Source organism: Papaver somniferum, unplaced genomic scaffold, assembly GCF_003573695.1.
Source record: "Papaver somniferum cultivar HN1 unplaced genomic scaffold, ASM357369v1 unplaced-scaffold_15, whole genome shotgun sequence".
Lineage (NCBI taxonomy): Eukaryota > Viridiplantae > Streptophyta > Magnoliopsida > Ranunculales > Papaveraceae > Papaver > Papaver somniferum.
This window is the reverse complement of record NW_020624376.1, coordinates 1,574,824-1,601,684: the sequence shown is the minus strand read 5'-3', so window position 1 is coordinate 1,601,684 and position 26,861 is coordinate 1,574,824. Positions and strand designations below refer to the sequence as shown.

The window sequence follows — 26,861 nt, the reverse complement described above, 5'->3', positions numbered from 1 at the left end:
TATTTTCCGCATTATATTTTATATAATTGAAATAATACAGGTTGTGTGTTAAGATCATCAACTTCTCTAATCCAACTTTTGGTTGTTGATTGTAGTTGATTGATCCTTGGATATTGGTCTTTGGTACCGTCCAAGTTATCTCTCTTTGATAAAGACTAGCAGATTTCTATTTGCTTGAGTAAAGATCAAATCGAGAGATTGAGATATAAACTCTTTGATATATCTTTTTATTGATTGAGTCTGACTGTCTAGTTGATTCTCATAAAACGTATATTGGAGTTTGTCCATACAGATTGCTAAGAGAAATATTGGGTGGTGTTGTTAGACCCTCGCTTTTTCAATTGGTATCAGAGCAGGCGAACACGTTAAAGACCTCATAAGTCTGTGTTTGTAGCAATCTGAGTTTGTGGACATGATCTCATACGCATACCAAAATGCCTCCTAAAGCTGTCAACTTTGTCAAGCGTCTCGGAAATACCTCAAAGGGTCACTCCTTAGATGATTCTTCCGAATCCCGAGGTAGGAAGACTGTTCCATCATGTGTTGGTCATTCTTCCTCCAATGAGACTTTGGACATAATGGCAATAGCTGAAATGGAGCTCACCAGAATTTCAAAAAATTCTACAGAGTTTGTTGATCTCAAGGGTCATGTACAGCTCATGGATGAATTCAAAAAGTCTATTGATCGTGAGAAAGTACTCTACAACATTATAGGGTCATTCTCTAAGGAAATTGAGAAACTTCTTCAAGAAAACAATATACAGCGTGAAAAGATTTGTGATATTGAAAAGCTGGTCAAAGAAGGTTCAATTAGATAAAATTGTTTGATCAAGACGCATTCATCTGATCTAGACAGACTTCGTGTTGAGAAGGAGAAACTTGAAGCATCGCTTGTCTTAGCCCATGGACATTGCAAATCCTTGGAAAAGGAAAACTCTGTTTTAAAGAAAAATTCTTCTGCACAAACTAATTCTCATGAGTTACTGTACAGAATGAAATTTTCTTCAGCAGAAGATTGTGTCAAGAAAAGTTTTCATAACTTACAATCTTCTCTGGTGGCTATGAAGTTTAAACAAGTACCATTTGTTGCTTCTCCTCCACGAATTTGTACCTTCTGTGGAAAAGGAAATCACTATGATATCCATTGTTTTGCTAGAAAAAACCTGTTTCTGAACTTCACAAGTTGCTTCTTTCTACTGTCAATGGAGTAAATAATCGGATGACTACTACAGTGAAGGTCCCGTTCACAGGAAACCAGGTATCTTATAAAAATGATCTCTCTCCTAGAAATCATTACAGGATATTTGTAAATCCACGTGTTACCAATGAAAGTATGTCATGTACTTATAAGAACACATCTGATAAATCTAAGTCTAGTGTGTGGAGACGAATTTCAGAAAATCCCCTAGAACCTATTTCTAGAGGTCCTAGACTTTGTCATCAGAAAGGTTTCTCGCCTGTGATTCCCAGAAGAACTGCTAGACACACCCTTTTTCCTGGAAGCTGCAGTGAAAGGACTAGAAATGCTGTAATATGACATCCTGAAATAAATTACAGCTACTCTCTCAGAATCTATGGTGAGACTATGTCTCCCTCTGCTACTTAGCAGCAGAATGGTCCATCCTTGTGTCTAACTTGAGAGATACAAGGATGAGGATTTGAGAGATGCTCAAGTATTGTGATATTTTTCTCTTGTTTTTTTTTTCTTCTTTGTTGTATTACCCTTTTTAGTCGCTATGTCTTCTTGTCTCTATGATTTTGGGATGGAGGATTTTTTAAAGCTACATAGTGTGCAATATCACTTTTAGGGCCAATGATTTTTGGTCGGCCCACGAACGCCCATATCTCCTCAAAGAACTCTAGAGTTTCTATCCAGGGCATTCACGAACATATATAAATCTTATATGTGTTTCATTTTTCTTCAGAAAGGAGCTCTATGGAATCTGTTCCCAAATAAGAAGTTAACCCCTTGGTTGAGGATGATCTCAAAGGATGTGATTCTGGTCAAGAGTTTATACGGAAGAATATGCTTGAAAGAAAAGAGTATGACACTTGGATTGGTGAATCTGTCAAGGATTTGATTAGTGTTCAAAATGAAGTTAAGAACGAACTGGCTAACCTTCAATTGCAGATAAACCAGCTGATTGATGGAAAGGCGAAAATCCTTGGTACTCAGAATATATTGATCAGAAATCAGAAGAAGGTTATCCTTGACTGGCAAAGGCTCGTCATTATGCTCGCACTATTGATCGAAAAGTCAGCATTCTAACTTTTGAACATGGTGTCTCTACGGTCAACAGGGTCAAGCATATCAGTGACTCCTACTTTGATGGACCATTTCAGAGGTATGAAATCATCAAGAAAAACTGAGTCTTATATGCATAGTAAGTCTTCTTTTTGGATTAGTTGGAAGAATAACTAGTGCTTTGAATAGCGATGATTGTGACTACACATAGTTATTTTTGTTTTCATCTTCTTATGTTATTTTTTAGGTTTATTGGTTTTAAATTCTAAAAATATTTGGAGGATGATGTTTATTGTAGTATTTTAATGGTTTGTGGTATTGCAATATTTTTATGGGATATGTATTGTTTGCGTCCGTGAACTTGAATGTCCCATATTGCGGTCAAAAGTAAAGTCGTCCATGAATTGGTATTCGTATTGATGAAAGGACGAATGGACTTTTGACATATACAAAAGTTATGCCTATGCAGTCATGTATTTGATGGAAAATAGGATAAAATCTTTTGTTCAACAAGGATAAAGTCTATTATGTCGTTATGATGGAAAATAGAATAGATCCTTGTATGTTATCCACGGTATTGATCTTCACTGATCCATTTTATTATGTTTTACTGTGAAGGCTCCATTGTGTGTCTTATGTTGAGCACCTTACAACTAAGTCGATTTACCTTGGTTTTGTTGGTTGTTCCATGAGATGATATATGTCAGATTAGGAACTAAATTAATCAACTAGTTTGGTTATTTAGTGTGTACTCCATAAGTTTTCCTTCTTATGTTGAGTACATGTACGGTTAAGGTTGTCATATTCTATGATGAACTTAGTCGGGGTTCCATAAGTTCTTTTATGTTGAGCCCAAAATAATTAAATTGATTACTTCAGTGATTAGTTTGGTTATTTGTATTCCAATTAGATTAATTATAGGTTCTCTTGTAATTAATCTAGTTGAGTTTTCATATATTCCACAAGTTCCTGTGTTGAGTATATGAATGGCTACACTATCAGTTATATTGGTTAATGTAGTCGTATACTCCGTAAGGTTTTTCTTATGTTGAGTATTTGAACGGTTAAGTTAGTCATCCCCGAGTGATTGACTTAGTCGTAGCTCCGTGAGTTTACTTATGTTGAGAACTTTCAATTAAATTGATCACTTTCATGGTTTGATTTAGTTGCTTATTCCAATTGAATTAATCATGGGTTTACTTGTGGTTAATTTGGTTGAGTTTTGGATATAGAAAATCATTCACATGGTTTTTGGTGTCCAATATAAAATCCTTCTTTTCTTTCTAAATTAAGGTCGCTCTTGTTGTTCTCTCGGGAATGACATCAAATGGGGGAGAGTTCTTTTGAACTTGTGCTTAACAGTAATATCTTGTGGGGAGTGCGACTGTGGAATTTTATAGGGGTTATCTTGTATTTTAAAACTCCTTGATGAATGTTGTTAGCTTCGGCTATTAGATTGCATCTAAATTAAGTTGGTATGTATTTTTCTTTTGGTCATAAAATGTCCCTTGTGGAAATTTCATTATGATCCCATTCTAGTACCTTTGCCAATTTTATTGACAAAAAGGGGGAGAAATATTGTAGTTCACACTACAAATACATATGGTTTTCGGATCATTGTGTAAGGGGGAGTGGTTTCCATGATCGAGATGGAGTATTGACTAAGGGGGAGTGATACATATCATCATAGTATTATTGTTAAAGTAGTGATACAATTGGACTTTGATGTTATATAATAGTACTATGACACCGTATAATAATGATCGAGAATCTCGATTTCTCTCATTGTTATAGCTACGGATCTTCAACAACGATGGTGCTAAACTTACAACCTTTGGGATCATTGGAGTATTTGGAAGGACGAAGATTTCAAGAAACATTGAAGATTAGACTATGGAATAGGAGCCACTAAAGTTTATCTTTTTTGTATTCCATATGTATTAATAGTTTTGTCACTAAAATTGACAAAGGGGGAGATTGTTAGAGCATAGCTCGGTCAATCTCGCATGCGTTGCTATCTCAAGCATGTTTGTCAATGTTAGTGATCAAAACTATAAGTCTTGATTTCTAGCCTACATAGCTAAGTCTCGGACTAGGATAGAAAAGTGTAGTTGAGCTCAAGGACTTCATGGCGATTCATCATACAACGACGAAGATCTATACAAGGAACCGTGGAACTTCATTAACAAAAAGGTATGTGGAGACTTGAACTTATCTATCACTCAAAATTCTATCTCTTCTATCTCCTACTTCTTATGAGACAAAAGTCGTATACGATATAGACTAGATCATACACATTTGATATTTCGAGCCGAGTATATCTCGCCTATCTATATCTCGAAATCATGTGTTGGTAAAGCGTTTCGCTTTGATCAAGTTTATCTTCACCTAGTGACGAAAGTCATGAAAAGTTTCAATCACTTTGAGAATTGCTCTGACGTGAATCAGTCTATGAATAACGACTACATTGCGTCCTCTGAGATTGTCTCAGTGATTGAAATAAGAGTTTAGATTACATAACCATGTATTCCTTGAACCAAAGTTTTCGAACTTTGTTGATCAAGAGAAATCGGGAGGATTGTGGAATTGGCTTGCCAAGTCCGCGAACTGACGGAAGTTCTCGACCGAGAATTTCAGCTGGATTTTCCAAAACTCGTTTGTGTGCTAAGTCCGCGAACTCAGTCCGTGAACCCAGTCCGCAAATTGGCGGAAGTTCTCTTTCCGAGATTTTCTGCTGAGTTTGGAAAACTCAATCGATTAACTTAAGTCCGCGAACTTGTTTGTGAACTTAAGAGGTTATGATCTAAATATGTTCTCTGAACATAAAACTTAAATTACCAAGGAATGCTTTATGCAAACCGTGGCTATAAAGTTCATGAGCCGATTCAATCGAATCGAATCATCTTTGTTTCAATTGTGTCTTGTGTAGTTACATAAGATCTCATAGCAATTGAACAACTCTTTAACTAGTTCAATTGACTCAATTGAACTAGTTATGGTGGAGAAGAACAAGGTTAATATGAAATGCTCATATGGTTGACCTTTTTGGGTTACTATGTTGAACCAACATACACGTACACGTTTGGGCATGGTTTTCACGAACCCAGTAAACGTTTACCAAAATGTGTGTAACAAGATAGGTTTTTCGATCTAACGGTTGAGAAATATTAGCTTGAATCTAAATCAGTTTTTCATCTAACGGTGAATAAGGATTGCTTTGTAATTAAGGCAAAACCCTGATTTGAAGGTTATATAAAGAAGACATCTAGCATTGTGCAAAACTAATCCCCACACGTCTGTGTGCTACTAGTGCGCCCGCTAGAGTCGATCTCCATTAACCTTTGATTTTCTTCTCTAAAATCAGGTTAATGACTTAAAGACTTCATTGGGATTGTGAAGCCAGACCGATACTACTTTATCGTAGTTTTGTGATCCGATATTGTATCTTTTATCGTACGAGTACAATCGATTGATTGACTTGAGATCTTGAGAGTTCTCTGATAGGCAAGATAAAGAAGTCACAAACATCTTCGTCTCACTGTTTGTGATTCCTCGACAATCCTCTTGTGTAGTCAGGAAGGATTGTAGAGAGGTGATTGATTAATCTAGGATGTTCTTCGGGAATATAAGACCGGATTATCAATTGGTTCCTGTTCACCTTGATTTATCAAAAGACGGAACAAAACTAGGGTTTATCTGTGGGATACAGATTTATCCTTTGATATACTTTTCTGTGTGAGACAGATTTGTTTATTATCAAGTCTGCGATTTTGGGTTGCAGCAACTCTTGGTTGTGGGTGAGATCAGCTAAGGGAATCAAGTGCGCAGTATCCTGCTGGGATCAGAGGCGTAGGAGTACAACTGTACCTTGGATCGGTGGGAGACTAATTGGGGTTCAACTATAGTCCAGTCCGAATTTAGTTTGCAGTAGGCTAGTGTCTGTAGCGGCTTAATACAGTGTGTATTCAATCTGGACTAGGTCCCGAGGATTTTCTGCATTTGTAGTTTCCTCATCAACAAAATTTCTGGTGTCTGTGTTATTTCTTTTCCACATTATATTTTATATAATTGAAATAATAAAGGTTGTGCGTTAAGATCATCAACTTCTCTAATCCAACTTTTGGTTGTTGATTGTAGTTGATTGATCCTTGGATATTTGTCTTTGGTACCGTCCAAGTTATCTCTCTTTGATAAAGACTCGCAGATTTCTATTTGCTTGAGTAAAGATCAATTCGAGAGATTGAGATATAAACTCTTTGATATATCTTTTTATTGATCGAGTCTGACTGTCTAGTGGATTCTCATAAAAAGTATATTGCAGTTTGTCCATACAGATTGCTAAGCGAAATATTGGGTGGTGTTGTTAGACCCCCGCTTTTTCAATTTCAAATATGAATATCATTTCCGCCTCCTTAAAGACTTTTTCATAACGTGTTTCGGATATTAGATGGTACGTAATTTTATTTTGGAAAGTCTTGTAAAAGTTAGGCATTTTCCTGTAATTTCGTTTCCTAACTGAACTTCTGTCTCGTACAGTTCGGCATTGTCCTGTAATTTCAGTTCTTAACCGAACTTCAATGTCAAATTCAGCAGTTAAAATGTTAGGCTTCTGAACTACAGTTCGGTAACCTGGTAAACTTTGTTTGGTTGTCGAACATGTGTTCGGCTACCTGCAATATTTGGGCAGCTAACCGAACAAGAAGTTCGGCAATCTCTGTATTAAAATTTGCCAACCGAACTATTATCTGGCAACTACATTAAATACTAACATTTTCTCAAAAATTAATACCACTTTTCAAAAAACATAGTATTCCATTGATAAGCATACTTAGTTCCATTACATGTGTCATTTAATTATCCGCAAGTGAAATTTGACCTTCATGTACAATTTCTTCCGACTTCTTCAAAGCATTCCACATCTCCATGTTAGGCTCATACATGATACACCAACCCAACATTCTATCTGGATTAAATACAGGCCAATAAGAGGTTCCACATATTGGAGGCAATGGACAATCGGGTTTTAACCGGAGGCCTATAAGTGGTTGTTGTTGATCAATGCCATCACACATCTACTTCGTTTTAGTTGATCGACACATACGGTTGTTTTCGGGGTGAAGGTGAAACTAGCATATTTTGAGAAATAATGAACCACGCAATTGAATGCCTCGGCGATTAAGTGTCCACATATAGGCATGCTCATCCAATAATCCGATGTCATCGGATGGGACCCATGAAGACGAAGTTGATACCTAACAAATTGCTCATTGAGACTACCCTCCCGATCGCACAACATTGTCTTGTAAAAGGACGGATTCTCCTTTAGTTTGGACAACAACCTTTGCATTATATGAGTGATTGCACACCCATTATTTCGCTTGGAACCTTCGATGAAAGTCCCAAGTTGTTGATTGACAACATGAAAACCACAATTACCATCCGTAAGAACGTCGACAGTGGATATAACGTATTCAGTAATGTATAGAGGTAGCTCATTCAAATAGTCTTTATTTGGAGCCTCAAGCTTTACGTCTAGGGAAGATGGTTGGATGGGGCACATTGGAGACTTAAGCTTCACGTCGCCAGAAGATGGTTAGCTTGGTTGTGATGGACACATCGGACCCTTTTTCTTCAAATCTCACTCACTTGTTTCGCCTTTCTCCTCAATACTCCTACCCCGTTTCTTGGTTTTATCCAAGTACATTGCCGAGGTATATTCATGGCCACAAGGATCTCTAGTATTTGCTTTTTGCTCACTTTTCTTTTACGTAACACCTTTGCATATTCTCGTAGTTGCTTTTTAGTTTCTTTTTTGCTTGGTCTACCTTTCGGTTTGCCTTTTGCCGGTTCATAGACATTCTCTTGCGTTTGTGGATATATAATTTTTCTCATGTCATCCCAAAAGATTTTTTTTTGGAGGTTTTTCATGCCACGATACATCTCTAGTACGGTTCTACCCATCTCATTATCACCAAACTCTTCTTCAGCTTCTTCTGCCTTTGAAGGAGGGATGAAACTTAGATGCTTCCAAAATGGAACAATGTCGCTTAAATGGATTGTGCCATGATCGTATTTGATTATCATACGACGACAAGGGAGTCCCATGGACTTCTTCATGTTACATACACACACCTCATCCGCCTTGGTTTCCCACTTATCAATTGATTGTATTTTTCAATGATGTTGTAGTAAGATGATTCGTTCACTCAGATTTGTTGAGAATTTGTTTTAAGATTTAATAAAGAAAATAAGGAAAAATATATATACACAATTTGTCACAAGATGAAGAGACGCTGAGATGCGGGATTCCACTACTTTTCATATTGTTATGGTTCAGTCATTAACTCTAGACAATATAGCTCAAACAAAAGAAGTTGTGACTCTAGTTCTTTGCCAAAAATAGATTTCGTAAAATATTATTTGTAAGTTAAAAGCATGACGCATCTAAAGTATTTAGAACTAAGCATGCGGCATCTAACAAAATAACAAATAAATCATAAAGCAATTAAATCTATGCAAAAAGTCAATAAAAGAATTAATTCATTTACCACAATCATGAAAAGTTGCTTCCTCCGTTGTCCCAGTGATGGGGTCTAGCTCCGCATGGTGAAAACACACTCAAAGGAATTTTTCATTGCTCAAAAAGGTGTTTACAAGGAGGAAATGGAGAAATAATTAAAAATTGGGTTTGTAACAATTATATTTCTTACAAACCAGAGAACTAATGTTGCTCTAAGACTGTCTCCTGAAATACGACCCTCGGTTGTGGGTCGTTACTACTGTAGCAAAAACGACTGTCCCTATGCGTCCAATGAGTGTGGGTCGATGTTCTTCGTTTTCTTCACAGCAGCAGAAATGGTGGTTTTCTCCCACTTGATTATCTCGACTTTCTGATGCTCTGCAACTCTCCCAAACTTTTCATCCCCGTCTATGGACCTGGAGCCATCTATTTATACTCCTAAGCCTCATTTAATCACACCATATCTCCCAAATAATCTTCATTCATCATCATTATTCTCTACGGCCAAAATTTCCATTTTTATCTTAACCACGCGTTAAACTTCTTCCAGCACGCTCCAATTCGTCATGTACACGCCTCAGATGTAGTTATACACACTTCTATCTCACGCCATGCACAGGAGAACACGTCCAATCCCGTGAAACACTTCTCCCGTTGATGTGCTGTCCTGTTTTTTTCTTGCGAGTTATCTAGCCAAATTTAACCGAAACAATCAACCATACCACGTCTGTTATGCTCAATCAAGTCTTCCCATAAAATTTTAGCCATTGAATCACACTATAACCCCTCCAAATCACGAACTGAAAATCTCTTTTCTAAAAATGTATTTTCCCACCAAAAACCAGTTTCAAACGGAGAAGATGGGTGTTGAGAATAAGGGTGCCCCTTAGCAAAAGTGGGGGTCCGTATAGCAATTGTCCTCCCGGGGTGCTCCGAGCAACTTTTCGCGCCGAGTTTTCCAACAATATTTATTTTCCAAAAATACCTAAAAACACACAAAACACCATAATAAGTACGAAAACGAGTACTAACAATACGGAACATTGAGGACAAATTAGACACATAAATGCGTCTATCATCAATCAACTCGACTTCTATAATCAACAACTTCATACATTGACGAGATACGTTGTAATGGATCCCCTTGAACAATGGGTGGTCGGCATATTTTCCGTTCATTTTGAATATACAGCTTTTTTGGAACTTCTCTTTAATTTTATCAATGTCACGCTTGAAATAATTTTCCATAGCATTCCACACGGTTATGAAGTTATCAACACATCCAAAGAGATTCTTCTTCAACCGGTGGTGAGCCGACTCTGCTAAACTTGTCACTTGATTTCCCAAGTGTTTATATTGGTTGGTATAGGCATAAACAAACCTCTCTTTGTGTGGTTCCAACCATTGGCGAAGAACATACGATACAACACCGGGGTAATCGAGAATATCCCAATGGGCGATAAACTTCGCAAGATTTAGATAATACTCTTCCTCGGTAAGGGACCAACACAATGATTCCCATTCACCGTTGAATGCAACCCATTTAGCGTAATTTATATCTATTGTTTTTCAACTTTCTCTTTTGCATTCGCTCGATCTTTTTCCGATAGCATCTTAATTTCTTCATATCCTATTTTCTTGGGTGGACAAATTATTGGCTTGCATCTATTCATCAAATTACACCATATATGGAACGTACAAAGCATATTATGTGCTAGTGGGAACACTTCCTCTACTGCATTCATCAATGCGACATCATTATCCGTCACTATAACCCCGGAAATATCATCACCTCGGAAGATTGCCTTAACTTGTTTTAGTGCCCAAATGAAACTAGGTTCTTGCTCATCTCTTAAGAAACAAAACGCCACGGTAAACGGTGACTTCGTCGAAGTACGCCCAACAATATTCAACAATGGCATCTCGTACTTGTTCGTCTTATAAGTGCAATCCATTATTAAAACTTGATGAAAGCATTGAGCCAATTGAACACTCGTCGGATGCGCAATAAATAGTTGTGTTATCTCTCCTTCTGAATCCACATCCTTTTGAACCGCGTAGTTTTTCTCTTGGCAAAAAAAAAACAATTGTTGCATTACTTGTCTATCTCTCCATTCCGTCCTTCTAATTGTCTCAATTGTATTGTAAATTATGGACAAAGATGAGTTTTTGTCCTCCTTTAGTATTTGGAGCATTTGAACCGGTGAAATACCCATTGTCCTCATTTTAGATACCTTGTCCATCTCTTTAGGAGTTGGCTTTGTCGCCATGAAATGTCCTTCAACATGCTCCGGACGAGGATGATTATGACAACCTTGCATAAACCTGTAGAGAACTCATCCACCCTTATCTTCGTTGTAATTAAATGCAAGCTTGAATGGGAAATTAATCTTCTTTGAGAAAGTTTTAGCCTCGTTAGGGATTGCTTTTTTTCCTACAAAAGGAACTTTGTAACCAACTTGTAACAAACTTTTAGGAAAATAGCGTTTGGTAAACTTTTTTCAAAGCGCTTTTCTCCAAAAGCACTTCTGTTTTAGGCCAAGTTTTAAAAGCTACCCAGGAATAGCTTTTAAAAGCAGTAAAATCAAAAGTTATGGACCCACTCAATTTTATTTAATTGGTTCTCTATTTTAACCTTGTTATTATATTAAAAAGACAAAATATACCCTTAAATATTTATTTATGTACAATAATTTCACTAATCAAATTTTATTAATTTTTGTTATAAAATAATAATTAGAACAACAACAATAATAATAATAGTATTTAAAGGTAAAAATTTAAAATTAAAATTAAATTAAAATTAAATTAAAATATTAAATTATTAAAATATGAATAAGAATTATTATTATTTTTTATCTTTATTTATATAGTATTCAAAATAAAAAAAATATTTTATTATTAATAGATGTAATTTATTAAAAAAATTTAACCATGTCTATTTTCGTCATTAGCCACATCATAAGCACATCAACATGATAATTTGCCAAATAGAATTTACAATTTGTTGGTTCCACAACACTTTATATATTATAGTTTACCAAACATCTGACTACTTTATTTTTAAAGCACAGCACAGCAACGCACAACACAACACAACATAAAAACGCTTTTGTAAAATTCACAGCAATACCAAACTAGGATCGTTTTGTTCTTCCTATTTGTCTTTCCTTTATAAACATAACCCTTCCTCTTGTGGCTTTTATCGGGATCACCGCTTCTCTCACAAACCATTTCAAAGCGAGTTTTGCTTTCTCTCCCATTCAATACTAATACGCACATGTCTTTTTGTGCATGTTGTCTAGCCCAACTCTTTGCATCTTCCGGATTTGTGAATACCAAGTCATTCATGTAGTGATTGGATGTGTCATCGTACAAAATACCAACTGGGGAAGGTTAGTTTTCCATTGGTTCTATTGGATCACATGGAACCTACAAGTAATAGCACAACGTCAATTCTATAAAAAAATCCTTACAAGTTCGGCAATGTAAATTTTTTTATCGACCCTACCGAACAAAAAGTTCGCTTATATAGTTTCCAGAAATAAATTGGGGTCTTACCGAACTCGATCTTTAGATTTTCTATGGAAAAGTTCGGAAATGAAACTGAAAAACGCGACTAAACCGAACTCAAAGATTCGGTTTGTTTGGTATCAAAAGTGTTGATATCGACTCAACCGAACAATGCACTATAAACTCTATAAAAATAGATCGGTTACATGTTCTGGAAAAACATAACCGAACTCTAAAAAACCACCATTAACATGTAGTTCGGTTACCTATGTCTGTTAAATTTAGTAACCGAACTACACATTAAGAACGATTCGGTTACCTCGCAAGCTAAATTTGGTAACCGAACTAGGTTGACCTAGAGCTGTCAAACGGGAAAGCTAGGGTCAACTCGGCCCTAGCTTGCTAACCGTACTCAACCCTAACCCTAGTACTATTCACGAACAAGCTCAAAACCCCAACAACCCTAGACGGGTCAACCCTGACGGGTTGGCGGGTTGGCTTGTTAATGTTATCAATTTAAAAATTAAATTTAAAATTTAGGATTGTTTAGGATTATTCATTTAGTAAAGGTCGAACCTAGGTCAATTTGGTGTTTAACTAGAAGCCCCACCACTGAGTTGTAATGTGGACGTTTTTATTGCCACTTAATCAACGATATAGCCGGTTACGACGCTTTAGTTTTCTTAGGCAGAGAACCCTAACATCAACTAAGCATTTTACTTTTTTTTTTATCATTTTATAAGTTAAATTAATGTGAGTAAGACTAACTCACTGTTTAAATTATGCTAGTCCTTTTATCAATTTAGGACATCCCGAATAAATATGTGATTGATGAATCTAAGTTGTAATTTAATTTATTGATTGATTATTTAAAATCTAAAATTTGTTATATTTGTTTGGGTAGATCCAAAATTAGCTTTATTTATTGATTTAAAATTAACTAATTCTAATATATGTTTTCAAATCATGGATTTTAAAGAGTTGGTGGGATTGAGGGATATATTTATTAATTTTGACGGGTTGACGGGTAACCCGCGGATTGGCCCTAGCCCGGCTTGTTTTCTAGTAGGGTTGTATATGCCAACCCTAACCCGACCCGTTTAGACAACAAGCCAAGCCGGGCCGGGTTGAAACAAGCCGGGTTAGGGTCAACCCGTAAGCCGGGTAAATTGACAGCTCTAGGTTGACCTGACCGAATTTTTTCCAGAAATTTTGAGTTTGGCCAAATTTTTGCACAATTCAAGCTACATTAACTAAATATAAGGCATACCTGAGTACCCATAGCTTCATCTTCAGGTTGTGGCTGATAAAATCCATCATTTGTTTGGTTAGCTTGAGATTGGGAAAAAAAGTTTTCATCATCAAACAAATAACTCATATTTGGATCATTAGAAGTATTGACAAATACACAATGAGGTGAAGGGGGTTCTGATTATGATTCTGAAGTATCATCACATGAATCACTCAAATCATAATTACTAAACTCAAAAAAAGATTTTTTGGGGTCACCCATCTTATTCTTCGTATTTCCTTCTTCTTATTCTTCTCTCTCAATAATAATGTTATACCAAAACAATTCCACTAATATAACTCACTAATCGCTAATTAATCAGTTACTAATCATAACACTAACACTAATTAATCATCACACTAATTAATGATAAAGTAGGTTTTTTTTTTAAAAAAAATCAGATAAGGGGTGATTGGAAATTACTACCAATAACCACCCCAAAAACTTGAGAGTGGTCCCCCATTTTTTGAATAGTCCCCAAAAAATCGTTCTTGATAAGGCGCATGATGACTTGACGTTTGTTAAGCTTGAAGCCCAATTTAAATTCTTAATAATTTTTTAGGCCCGATACCTTTAGTATAAATAAAGGGAAAGTTAGGGCAGACCCAAAAATAATAATATTCTCATTGTCAGGCCCACTATTAATTTTAGGTACCGTGACACCCATAATTATTTTTGTGACACCCATAATTATAAGAAATTATTAAAAATGTTTGCATGACTAATTATGCATCCGCATGACGGGTTATGCATCAGGGGGTATAATTGGCAACACAACTTGGATATAACATATCTAAAAATCCGCGCCTTGGAATTTTATAAATTTTATATCGTTGGAAATCTTTTTAAGAGAGCTAGCTACGCAACGAGTACAAACAACAACATCAATTTTTTGTTTTTCACCAAAATATCGGAAGTGATCTTCATTTTAGGCAAAATTTCGAAAACTGACTACATAACCATGATGCAGCCACCAAAAACTATGCATAACACATTATGCAACCATTTTCTTGACTGCATAACAAATTATGCATCTATAACAAGTTATATAACCATTGTTTTGGTTGATTTTAGTGCGTACATAAAAAATTGATGCATAATGTAGTATGCATCCATATTTACGGATGCATATCAGGTTATGCATCTATTTTTTCGATGCATAAAAGATTGTGCAACAATTTTCTAGATGCATAATGCATTATACAGTCATATTTTCGAATGTATAACAGGTTATGCATCCATTTTCACGACTGCATAACATGTTATGTAGATATTATTGTAGGTGCTTGACAAGTTATGCGACCTTATTTTTTGTTGGTTTCAATACTAAGAAAAAAGTAGCTGCATAACGTGTTATGCAACCGTTTTCTGGACTGCATAACAAGTTATGCAACAAATTTTGTAGATGCATAACAGGTTATGCAACCGTTTTCATAGCTGCATAACATATTATTCAATCATTATGACTAAACACCAACACCAATATGGCCAGTCATTAACAATCTCGATATCGTTGAATAGCCTGCTCATACCGGAGAGTGCTTCTTCGAGTCGAACTACAGAGAAGTATGTCAGGTAAAAGATGGGCACATTATCATCATTGGGAAGCTTTTCATAAAATTTGGAATCCATATGTAACTTCTTAAACGCCCGATATCATCTTTATAAGGAAGCCGTTTACATGGGTTTCAAAGGTACCAATACCGTTATTTTTGTATTCGCCTCTTACCTGAAAAATAAAATAAAAGCCTGACAGTTGATAAGCTTTTATGTGCAACGAGATTGATCAGAGATAGAGCATACACAAACGAGAAACTAATAGGATTACATTATGAGTATTAGTGCCACACGACGAACAACCTGGAACTAATGGAAGTTGGACCTTTTTTTATTTTTTCAATCAAGTTTCGGTCGAGCTAACATTCTAAATCGATTGTAACACACTACGGGAAAAATATACATCTACAACTGGAGATTTACAACACTTCGCTATACATCGTAGAAAGTCCTATGTTTTACAACTGGTTTCAAAGAAAGAGTTGTCGTATATCATCACTACCAACCCTTAGGAACAAGGGGTTGCGCTAAGAAAACAAACGACAACTCCTTTAGCAAAACTGTTGTGACGACATTTAGGTATAACAACTTTGTTTCATAAGTGTAGTGACTTAGCGTATCACAATTCTCACAAGTGTTGTTGAAGAACACAAAAATATGATAATGAAAAATACGTTAGAGGGAAGATTCGAACATGAACCTAATGCATGGATGTATAGCTCATCAACCATCCTTACAGTTCACAAGTTTGGGTTTTTTCTTTTTTTTTTTAATAGAAACGTATAACGACACTTATAAGTGTTGTTGAAGTTAAAATATAGAATGTGGGAAAAAATTAGGTTTGGGGGATTCGACCCTGAGCCTCCTATATGGAAGTCTACACCACTAACCATACCTACACTATCACAAGTTCTGTAAAGTTGGTGGTTCTTTAATATACTATTATGACAACCTTTCATAAGCGTTGTAAAACAAAATATAATGCGCAAAGCCGACTGAGCCACAAAGAGCGCGAAGCATTCTCTGTAACCATATACATTCTTCTCTGTAAATAATCACATACATTCTATAAGACCACCCGCTTTAAGCAAAGCATGCAACTGGGGAATTATGGCAAAAGTATACCATCAAACAAACAAATATTCTGAAAAACATTACCATCTTCAAACCGATATTCACACACAAATGATGATAACAAAAGCAGCCCTGAATTACCAACAATAGAACATAGAGTTTGATAAGTGATAAATACACAAGCCAATACAGAACTAACACTCAGCTGTAGCAAGAAACTTGAGAATAGCAGGAAACTCATACAGAACTACACACTCAGCTGTAGCAAGAAACTTGAGAATAGCAGTTGAAGTAGATTACTGAGAAGGCAAATAACACCAAATATTGCTAAAGTAAGAATACAATACCGTAAAAACAATAAACTACTGATCTAACTTGTGAACTTCTTTTTCTTCTTCTTTTTGTTCTTCTTCTTTGTCGGAACCACTATGGTATATTCCCCATCTTCTCTTAAGTAACTCTCGTTCTCGTCATCCATTTGGAAACCAAGAGTTGAAATATCCACTGGTTGGAAAATTGTGTCATGCTTTTCATTGTATTCCTCTAATTCATGGAAACCCCTGGGCGGTGGTTTCACCATCACATACCAGTTAGATGTATTTGACTCTCGAGAATAGAAAACTTGTCGCGCTTGCTTTGCTAAAATGAATGGATCGTTACAGTATTGGTTCTTATGCTGCTTTAAATTGACTAATGTAAAGCCATCTTCTACCTTCACACCAAAATTGGTGTGAGCCCAATGAATATTGGAATTTGAAACATATGATTGTAGTCCAACAATAGAATTTCTTCTAAAACACCATAGAACCCACTAGTTTCTGACAATCCTGCAACTAAGGTTGTTGATTCAATTGAAACTCCACTGTTTTGTGTGACTCTCTTAACATCCTTCGTAATAAACCTAGTGTTATTGATAAGCAAGCCTTTATATGATATGCAGTTTTCCAAGGGCCCATATGAAACCATTCTACCGTGTGTGATATTGGCATGCCTTGTTCAATTTGCATCTTAACCTACAAATGTATAATCTCAGAACATAAGAATATAACTAAATTTGTTATCTAAGCATAAGAAGTTAGATTTATATGATGGTGTGCCGAACATGGATTGTTCTATGTGATAGAATGAAACAAAATCACACGCATTTGTGTTTTTTGTAGTAGTTTTCCGCAGCAGCAAAATGTCCAAGTGTTTAAACTATACTAAGATGCATAATCTGACTAAGAGTGGACTAAACATACCTTTTGTTGAAACCAATCTGCAAATGTGTCAGACTGTATGGAATTGAGTTGGTCTTCACTAGTAATTGCCCTCCCAGCAGGAGATTTTAACTCGTCCATATGCATTCTAAGACAAAATTAAAATTAGAAAATGAAGTATTAATTGACAGACCATTTTAATAAACGTGAACATCATACTTACATCATATATGGGTCAATTTCGGGTGTGTTAAAAAGCACATATCTGTGAGCTATCTTTAACTTCTCACTATCCATACGCACTTGGACACCTTTAGAAAGAGGACGTGCTGCCGGTGTGGAACCATTTTGAGTGTTTTCGTTACGCCTTTGCTCTACTCCTGTTTCAGCTGCTTGGGCCTTACGAATATCAAAATACCTAACACTCTCCATTCCAAGATAACACTCGGCTATACAAGCTTCAGGTTGTGCATAATTCTTTACATATTCTTTGAATGTCTTCATATACCTAGGAAAGTCGAGTATGCAACAGTTACTAGTTAATTAAATATTAGTATCTCTAAGATACAAAGGGCATAACTTTCTACACAAAAAAAAACAGAAGTAATATAAATTAAATTGGCATACCTTTCAAATGGATACATCCAACGATATTGTACAGGTCCACATAATCGCACTTCTCGAGCTAGGTGAATTGTCAAGTGCATCATGACATCAAAAAGTGACGGAGGGAAGTACCTCTCAAACATACACAAAGTCTCAGCAACTTCTACTTCAAGTTCTATTAATCTATGGAGATCAACTGCCCTTTGGCATATTTCGTGAAAATAAGAACATAACCTGAAAATTGCCTCCCTTGGCCCTACAGGTAAAAGTCCTTGCAAAGCAACGGGTAATATTTGTTGCATAAGAACATGGTAATCATGAGCCTTAAGAACACCTAAGCAACCATCTTTTGAGAAATGCTTTCTAAGATCAGAACTAAAACCATATGGAACCTTTAAATTTCTCATCCTATTATACAATATAGCCTTTTCCTTGTCATTTAAACAGTATGGTGCTGGTGGAAGGATCGTTTTTCCATTTATCTCTACTGGATGTAATTCTGGTCTTATTCCCATACTCTTCAGATCATTGCGGGACTTTAGACCGCTTTTGTTTTGGACTTTATATTCAATATGGTACCAATAATACTCTCGCAAACATTTTTTTCTGTATGCATAACATCAATATTGTGCCGTAGTAATAAATCCTAGGAAGATGGAAAAACCCAACATTAGTAATTAATTCTATAAAGAAATAAAAGATCAGACATTTAATCTATGTGAAAGTTATAATGTCATGCTGTCGAATCTTAGGTAAGTAATTAATTCTATTATAATGTCATGCTGGAAAAAACAGAAACAAAATGCTCATTATACTGAAAATATACTATTATGTGTCAATTATGGTGCAATCAAACTGATGTTGCCGATGCTTTATCACATTGGGAAAAGTACTCAGATGCATTATACTTCCCAAACACTATATCAAAAGAACGAGTGTGCCATTTAGATTGCATTTGTTGATAATGTGAATTTTAGAGGCTAACATGGTGCAAAGCAGAAGAACCCATAGCCAAATATTAACAAGTAAGTTTGAAGTTATGGAACTAACCTTCCAGTAAGGCAAGTCGAAGAATATTGACCGTTTGTTAAACACCCGAAGTTCAGTTTCATCATCATTTGCACCAGAAATAGCCGCATCAGCAACAACATCCCTTTTCCTCTTCCCACATTTATAATTACCCACATTTGCACTTGCTGCCGCACTACTCTTGGAGTAGTCCACTCATCGCCAGGTTTCGATCTTGGAGCCATGTTATGTCTCGAAGTTGCCAAAACCGGACAGGTTTAATGGTTGGAGGAATATTATGAAAGCATCTTACCTGTGAATCGACAGATTCATCGTTCTTACGAAGTCCCCGACTTAGAGTAGTCCACTCATCGCCAGGTTTCGATCTCGGAGCCATGTTATGTCTCGAAGTTGCAAAAACCGGACAGGTTTAATGGTTGGAGGAATATTATGAAAGCATCTTACCTATGAATCGACAGATTCATCGTTCTTACGAAGTCCCCGACTTAGAGTAGTCCACTCATCGCCAGGTTTCGATCTCGGAGCCATGTTATGTCTCGAAGTTGCCAAAACCGGTCAGGTTTAAGGGTTAGAGGAATATTATGAAAGCATCTTACCTGTGAATCGACAGATTCATCGTTCTTACGAAGTCCCCGACTTAGAGTAGTCCACTCATCGCCAGGTTTCGATCTCGGAGCCATGTTATGTCTCGAAGTTGCCAAAACCGGACAGGTTTAATGGTTGGAGGAATTTTCTAATGGCACCGATATTATTTATTGATAGACGGATTCATCGTTTTTACGAAGTCTCTGACTTAGAATAGTCCACTTACCAGTTACCGCCAGGTTTCGTGCTCGGAGCCAGGTTATATCTATGTTACTTAGAGTGTTACCACCAAATTTTTTTTGTTGTAATTTTGTCTAATCCAACGTACCAAAGTTAGGGGAAGCAACTGCTACTAAATCTAACGGTGGGAATTTTGTGTTTGTTTGTCAAAAATTGTGTTTCTTTGCCAATCCGTATGCTTTTGCTTAGACCAATCAGAATATTCCACTTTCCCGCCCAAAATCCCGCCCAAATTTGGTCACGTGTCTGCCCAAGAATTTTTCAGAGAATATTTAATTTTTGACAACTGCAACGTGTCCTATCCCATGTTTCCCCCCAATATTTTCACAACGCGCCCAAAATCATTAGTCTCTTCACTCTTCACAAAAATAAGAAAACTCTCTCACCAAAAAAAAAGGAAAAAATCTCTCACCTATCGCCATGTCTGCAACTGTGAAGCTCTAACCCTAACAATCTCTTATCGTAAAACCCTAACAATCTCTCATCAGAAAACCCTAACAATCTCTCATCAGAAACCCTACCCTAACACTCTCATCAGAAACCCTAACAATCTCTCATCAGGAAACCCTAACAATCTCTCAATCACTCAAACTCTTCAGAAAACCATAACTATCTATTAATCTCAGAGTTCTTCAACTTTGAAGAAAACCCTAACAAATTTTCAAGAAAAGGATTTCACGAAGGGGTAATCTCTCATACTCTCAAATCTTAAGAAAATAAATCTCTTTGTTCCAGTTTTCTATTTTAGTAATTTTGAGTTTTTTTTTTCTTCACATAAATTTCAGATCTTCACATGCAATTTAGGATTTGTTGTTTCCATGATGAAATTGGTATTGGGTCCTATTTAATTTTGGGAATTTTCGATTTTAGGTCTTTTTATGATGATTTTCATTTCGATGATTGTCTCTGCAGCTCATGTTCTAGTTTTTTTAGGTCTTTGTTCTGTGTTATAACAAAAAATCCCCCCTTTTCTTCCTTCCTATTTCCAATCCCTCTCTCATCTTAATTAGCAATACAGAGAACCCTAGATGGCCATGATTCCCATTAGCAACAGAGAATAAAAAATCATGTTAATGGGGAGGTGCTCTTCATGGGCTCATGACTACATCTTTAGTGTAATAATTGTAGTAGCAAAGATATGTGGAGTACTAGTGCAGAAGTTTAGCCACTGTGATGCATGAAGTATAATTTAGAATTCGTAAGAATTTGTGATTTGATAGGTGTAGCCCTATTCTCTTTAGGTGTATGATTTGATTATATTTGTGCCAAAGCATGAAGTTTAGCCACTGTGATTATATTTTTGCAAGGCATAACTGCAATAATGAAGACTAACAAGGAAACAATAAAGAAAAATCTGGTCAGGGAGTTGGCCATAAAGGTAAAGGCTTCTCATCTCAATTTCAGTGTAAATAAATTTATTCACCATATCATTTTAACTAACCTATATGCATTATTGTTGCAGATGAAAAACAAACAGTCCAAAACTGATAAAGGTTCTCCATCTGCAGAACCATCCCTTCCACCTGAAAGTAGGCGATCATCACCAAGGAACAAGAAGTTTGCGATAAAGGTAAAGACTTTTCATCTCAATTTCACAAAAAACTACTTACCTTCTCATTTTAACTAAGCTACACTTTTTGCAGATGAAAAACAAACAGTCCAAAACTGATAAAGGTTCTCCATCTGCAGAACCATCCCTTCCACCTGAAAGTAGGCGATCATCACCAAGGAACAAGAAGTTTGCGATAAAGGTAAAGACTTTTCATCTCAATTTCACAAAAAACTACTTACCTTCTCATTTTAACTAAGCTACACTTTTTGCAGATGAAAAACAAGCAGAACACTCAACAGTCCCCAACTGAAAGTGCTTCACTCACTTCAAAGCTGCAACCCCCAACTCAAACCAAGTCCCCGACTCCATCTCTTTCACCTGGAAGTAGGCGATCATCACAAAGGAACAAGAAGTTAGAACCAAGTGTGTTGTTTCTTCTCTAACTAAATGTGCAACAACTCCAAAGCGTCGTCTACAACCTGAAAGTGCTGAAATGTCATCACCAACTACAAAGAGACAGGCTACTAGGAAGAAGAATGTGCAATCTGAAAGTGCTCAACATTCACAGACCACAACTACAAAGTCCCAATCAAAAAGCTCTGAAGGAGATACTGAAAAATCTGGAGTGGGGCGAAAGAATGTAAAGCGAAAACTTGACACAAGCAGCACAGGCCCATGTCTGAATGTTCAACTTAGGGATCCACACGACACTCTCGCAGATTTTCAAGATGAAGAAGAAGAGGAAGAGGAGGAGGAAGCTGTGGAAGAGGATAACTCTGATCATGTGGAGCCTGATGTGGAAGAAGAGAATGATAATGGTAATGGTGATGAGCCTGAATTGGAAGAAGAAAATGATAATGGTAATGATGATAATGAGGAAGGTGAAGAAGGAAAAGAAGCGAAGAAAAGAAAATATGTTCCACGTGGTCCAACCCAGATGTATGCACTGAAGTTAGATTCTGCTGATCCGAAAAGAACAATTTCCTTCAACTCTAATGAACAACCGATTGGTGATCCATCTGTGCAACTTGCCAGTGTGCTAGGGGTGCTTGTTCGGAAACTTCCATTAACGTACAAGGATTGGAGACTTGTCCCTTATGAAGCCAAAGAAAACATATGGAAGATAGTCTCGGTTCGCAATTGATAACTCTTTAACTCTTTTCATTCGTCAATAATTATTTAAGTCATAGTCAACAATTATTTAATTCATAGCGTATTCTAATTCAATTATTTAAATTTATTTGTAGAACCGATTCATTGTGCCTGAGTATTACAAAGACTATTATTTCAGCAAGATGGGAACTTATCTTAGAGAAGCAAGGTCAAGGAAAGCTGGTTTGGTACTCGACGCTTTGGATCGGCTACAAGGGGAAGAACAAAAAAACGGCTGGAGAAGTTAATGCCCAGGACCATGACAGTTAGGGAGTGGGAAGAGTTTGTGAAACATGTAGACTCTATTGAATTCAGAGTAAGTAATTTCTATTATATAGAATGCCTATATATTTGTATTAAAAACTTTAAAGTCTGTCAAATGATTTTTTTACTTTTCTATTCAGGTCAAAGAATAAAAATGCAAGAAAATCGTTCAAAACACACCACCCCACATACCATAAGTCGAGAAGGTTACGCCCGATTGGAGGTGAAATTGGTATGTTCTACAGTATTGATATTCACCATGTGAAAGCTATTGCATCGTTAAAAATATAATTGTTTGAAGTTCTCTACAAAGTTTTATCTTAGAAATATTCTGAGATAATACCATGTTGTTATGCTATTCTTGATGACTCATGTATTGATACATTTATTTGGCAGCAAAAAGAGCAAAACACAACCAAAGAGATTGATAGAGCTATAATCTGGAAAGTTGGTCATAAACAGCGCAAAGGAAAGAAACCACATCCTGGTGTTGTAGAAGCTTTGGTAAGAAATCTTCTCATGTTACTTTGTTTTATTGTGTGTGCTTGAAAAAGTCAAAAATATCTGATGTTTTACACGCTTACACAGGAAAAACTTGAAAAAGCTCGAGAAAAGTATCATGCTGATTGTGGATCATCCGTGACAGATGATATTCTTGCAAAGGCCTTTGGTGAGGACAAGAAAACTAAAGGGAGACTTAAAGGAATTGGTTTTGGAGCGACACGTAAAAAGGTTGTTGCGCAGTCCCACTATAAGATGATGATTAAAGAGTGTCAAGAATCCTATAAAGCATTGAGTGATCGAGTGGTGCAGCTAGAGGTGAGAATTTAACTTGTATTTTATTAGGTCTCCTTTTCTTGATAAACTCAATCGATAATGCCCCTCATACTGCTGTTTGGTCTTAATATAGGGAACGAAATCAAAATGTGTCTGCAATGGAGTCTTACCCTCTCACATGTTAAGTCCCAGCAACAATCATGAGGCTAGCACTAGCAGAAATGTTATCTGTAATGAAAGAGTCTCAACTGATACCACTCCAAGTCATGTCAGGAAACAAGATGAGGTTCAAGTGCCAAAGAGATTCCAAGTTTGCAAGTTGTTAAGCTGGTACAAGGAGGACGAGGTGGTTGCAGAGGCTGAAATTGCTGAAACAGATCCAAGTAAGCAGATACATGGAAAACCAATCGGTCTTGGAGCCTACACTGTATGTGTGAAGGTTTCTTATGTTGATGATGCTCTTGTCTACCAAGCTACTTCAGAAGTCATAACTGTTCATGATGCTGTTTCAAATTTTATCACATGGCCCAAAGATAGAATAATCTACCAATAGACTTCTTAATCTTCTGTGATCTTTTTGGAGACTTAACTTTTGGTAACAAACATATCACTGCCACTTTTTTGTATGTTTTGTGTATATCACATTGGTATGTGAATGCTTTAACTCTGGGTTTGGTTTAATTTGAATGAATCTTTCAGTTTAATCCAATTGTTTATTTACATTTCAGTTTAATCTAGTTGTTTTCTTTACATTTCACAAATAGTAGTGACAAAAGTGAAATATATATTCTGAAATATGGGTTTGATCTTATTCACAAGTATTGTAAAAGATAGTCCTACTACACATAGTATAGTTGTATCAAGGTACTTCTACAATGCTAACAAGTGTACTAACTGTAATATTCACAATACTAATAAGTGTTGTGTTAACAATTTCTGCTACCCATGACAATAATTGTAAAAACAAATGTTCTACAATGCTAACAAGTGTACTGACTGTAATATTCACAATACTAGTAAGTGTTGTGTTAACAATTTCTACTTCATACCATAATCATTGTAAAATGAAATCTTGCAACATCAGCAGGTGTTGTTCAGAATAGTTATACAACTCAAGGAAGTGTAGTGAGAAGAGTATTCACAATACTAATAGACATCGTGAAAAGGTTTTCAACTACATAAACTAGATATAGTGAAACAGTTACTTTACAACATAAGTTCTTTGTTGTCCAAGATAGTTCTACAATTCATACAGGTGCTGTGCAAATATTATTCATAATACTGGTAATTGTTGTTGCATATGTTTCTACGATATGCAACTTATGTTGTCCACAATTGTTCTACAATACAAGCAAGAGTTGTGTTGGGTTATCAAAAAAATTGAAAGAGAATCACAACATTGGCAAACTATTGTTGAACCATGAATCACATCACTATTTACAACACTTGTCATCCATTGTAGAAAAACTTGGACTTTCTACAATACCCCCGTTCCACAATGCATGAAATGGAGTTGTCGTAGGGGTACTGCAACTCTTATCTTGTGTCGTCAATGATGATTTTTCCCGTAGTGACAATCATAAATAAAAATCAACCCTGAAATTTTAGGAAGAGCAACCCGAAATTTATCTCCAGGTCTACACTTTGTTTCAAAGTTTTATCTAAGACGATCAAAAAATAAACAGATTTCTAAAACCCTAATTTTAAAAACCAAGACGAAACAAATTTCAGTCTCTACTCGATGAACAAAGCGAACCAGCGAGAGGGAAAGAGAGAAGAAGAAGAAAAAGAAAAAAAGAAGAAGAGTACGATGAACATTAGAAACTCACGATAAAACCTAATTTCAATAATTTTGGGTCCGAAAATAATTTTTCCCTTAAAAAATGGGTGCGCGTCTTCAGATTTCTGTCCGTGGGTTTCTCAGTGAAAAAATCTGGGAGAATGGGTCTCACTGTAGTTTTCACATAAATAAAAACATGATGTTCTTATCTACTGCAGATTCTTCGTGTTAAGAGCATGCGTGAAACCATTGATAGCTTGATTCTTCTAGATGAGCGCATGCAGCTTGGTGTGGATATCCCATCTTTGCCAACGGAGGTATTGTACGAGATCTTTTTTCGTCTTCCATCATTAAAACTGGCGCATAAATTCAGGTGTGTATCAAAGTTCTGGAATTCTCTTTTATCTGAACCATCTTTCATTAACAAAATATCCAAAATTCTCATCAGTAAAAAATCCCATGGATTGTCATGTATGATCCCTCGGACGGACCTACAAGTCCAACTCTATCCAAATCAAGACGCCCACAAATTCATTAACCGTCATTATGGTGGTTTATCCTTTGAATTTCTTCTAAATACAAAACCATTCAACGAGCAAAAGTTAGATAAACTATGCATCTTAGATTCATGTAGCAATGGTTTAGTATTTTACTCACCATATCGTGTGGATTATCAGAAGCTTCATTCAATAGATCAGAATCATAACACTTACTTATGCATATGCAATCCCTTGACAAAACAATGGGTCTCCCTCCCACTAAGACCACATAATGGTTCGAAAGAAGGTTATCATCACTGCACCAAATTGGTATGTGAATCTGTGTCGCTTAGTCAATATTCTATATGTCCAGGGCCGTCGCTGTCTATAGGCCACCTAGGCGACGGCCTAGGGCCCCCAAATCTTAGAGCCCCAAATCATATATCTTGTATGTATGTTTGAGAAAGAAAATATTGGTGTCCTGTTACATGAATCGGTTACTACAAAATCCACGGAGTATTAATAAAATTAAGCTTTGGCTCATCGGTGTAACTGCTTTACTATTTTTCTATTTTCCATCTCTGTTATAAGTGCCAGGATTTTCTTTGATCTCTAATTGAAAAATATAAAAAAGATTAAACTACTGGAGTCAAGTAAGTTTCATCATGTGATAATCTAATTCTTTATCTTGTTTGTAAAATTGTGATTTAACAATTCATTCGGTGTTGCAAATAAAGAATGTGCATTACATGCATCGCATTTGTGGAACATCAGATTTTATGTTCCGCCCGAATGCCGCTTTGGTTCAATGTTTTTTCTGTTAGCGTTTATGGTTCACTAACTGGTTAAGATTTTCTAGGTCTTTACTCTTGAGACCAAGTTTGTGTCGTGGTTATTGTTTCCTGGTGATTGATATTGTTCACTTTAATTGTAGTGCACAGACACGGACATACGAGTTTGACATGTTTTTGTACACGTTTTGTATCTTTTGAATCCGA

The 26,861-nt window shown here is 36.2% G+C and overlaps 1 protein-coding gene across 1 annotated transcript; it reads left to right on the top strand.

The window, feature by feature from the left end:
• The first annotated feature begins 21,904 nt into the window (after nucleotides 1-21,904).
• Nucleotides 21,905-22,811, top strand: LOC113335578 (bromodomain-containing protein DDB_G0278469-like). Its single transcript, XM_026581605.1, has 3 exons — nucleotides 21,905-22,229; nucleotides 22,368-22,543; nucleotides 22,659-22,811. The coding sequence occupies exons 1-3, from the start codon at nucleotides 21,905-21,907 to the stop codon at nucleotides 22,809-22,811; spliced, it is 654 nt and encodes a 217-aa protein (XP_026437390.1).
• Nucleotides 22,812-26,861: the final 4,050 nt, after the last annotated feature.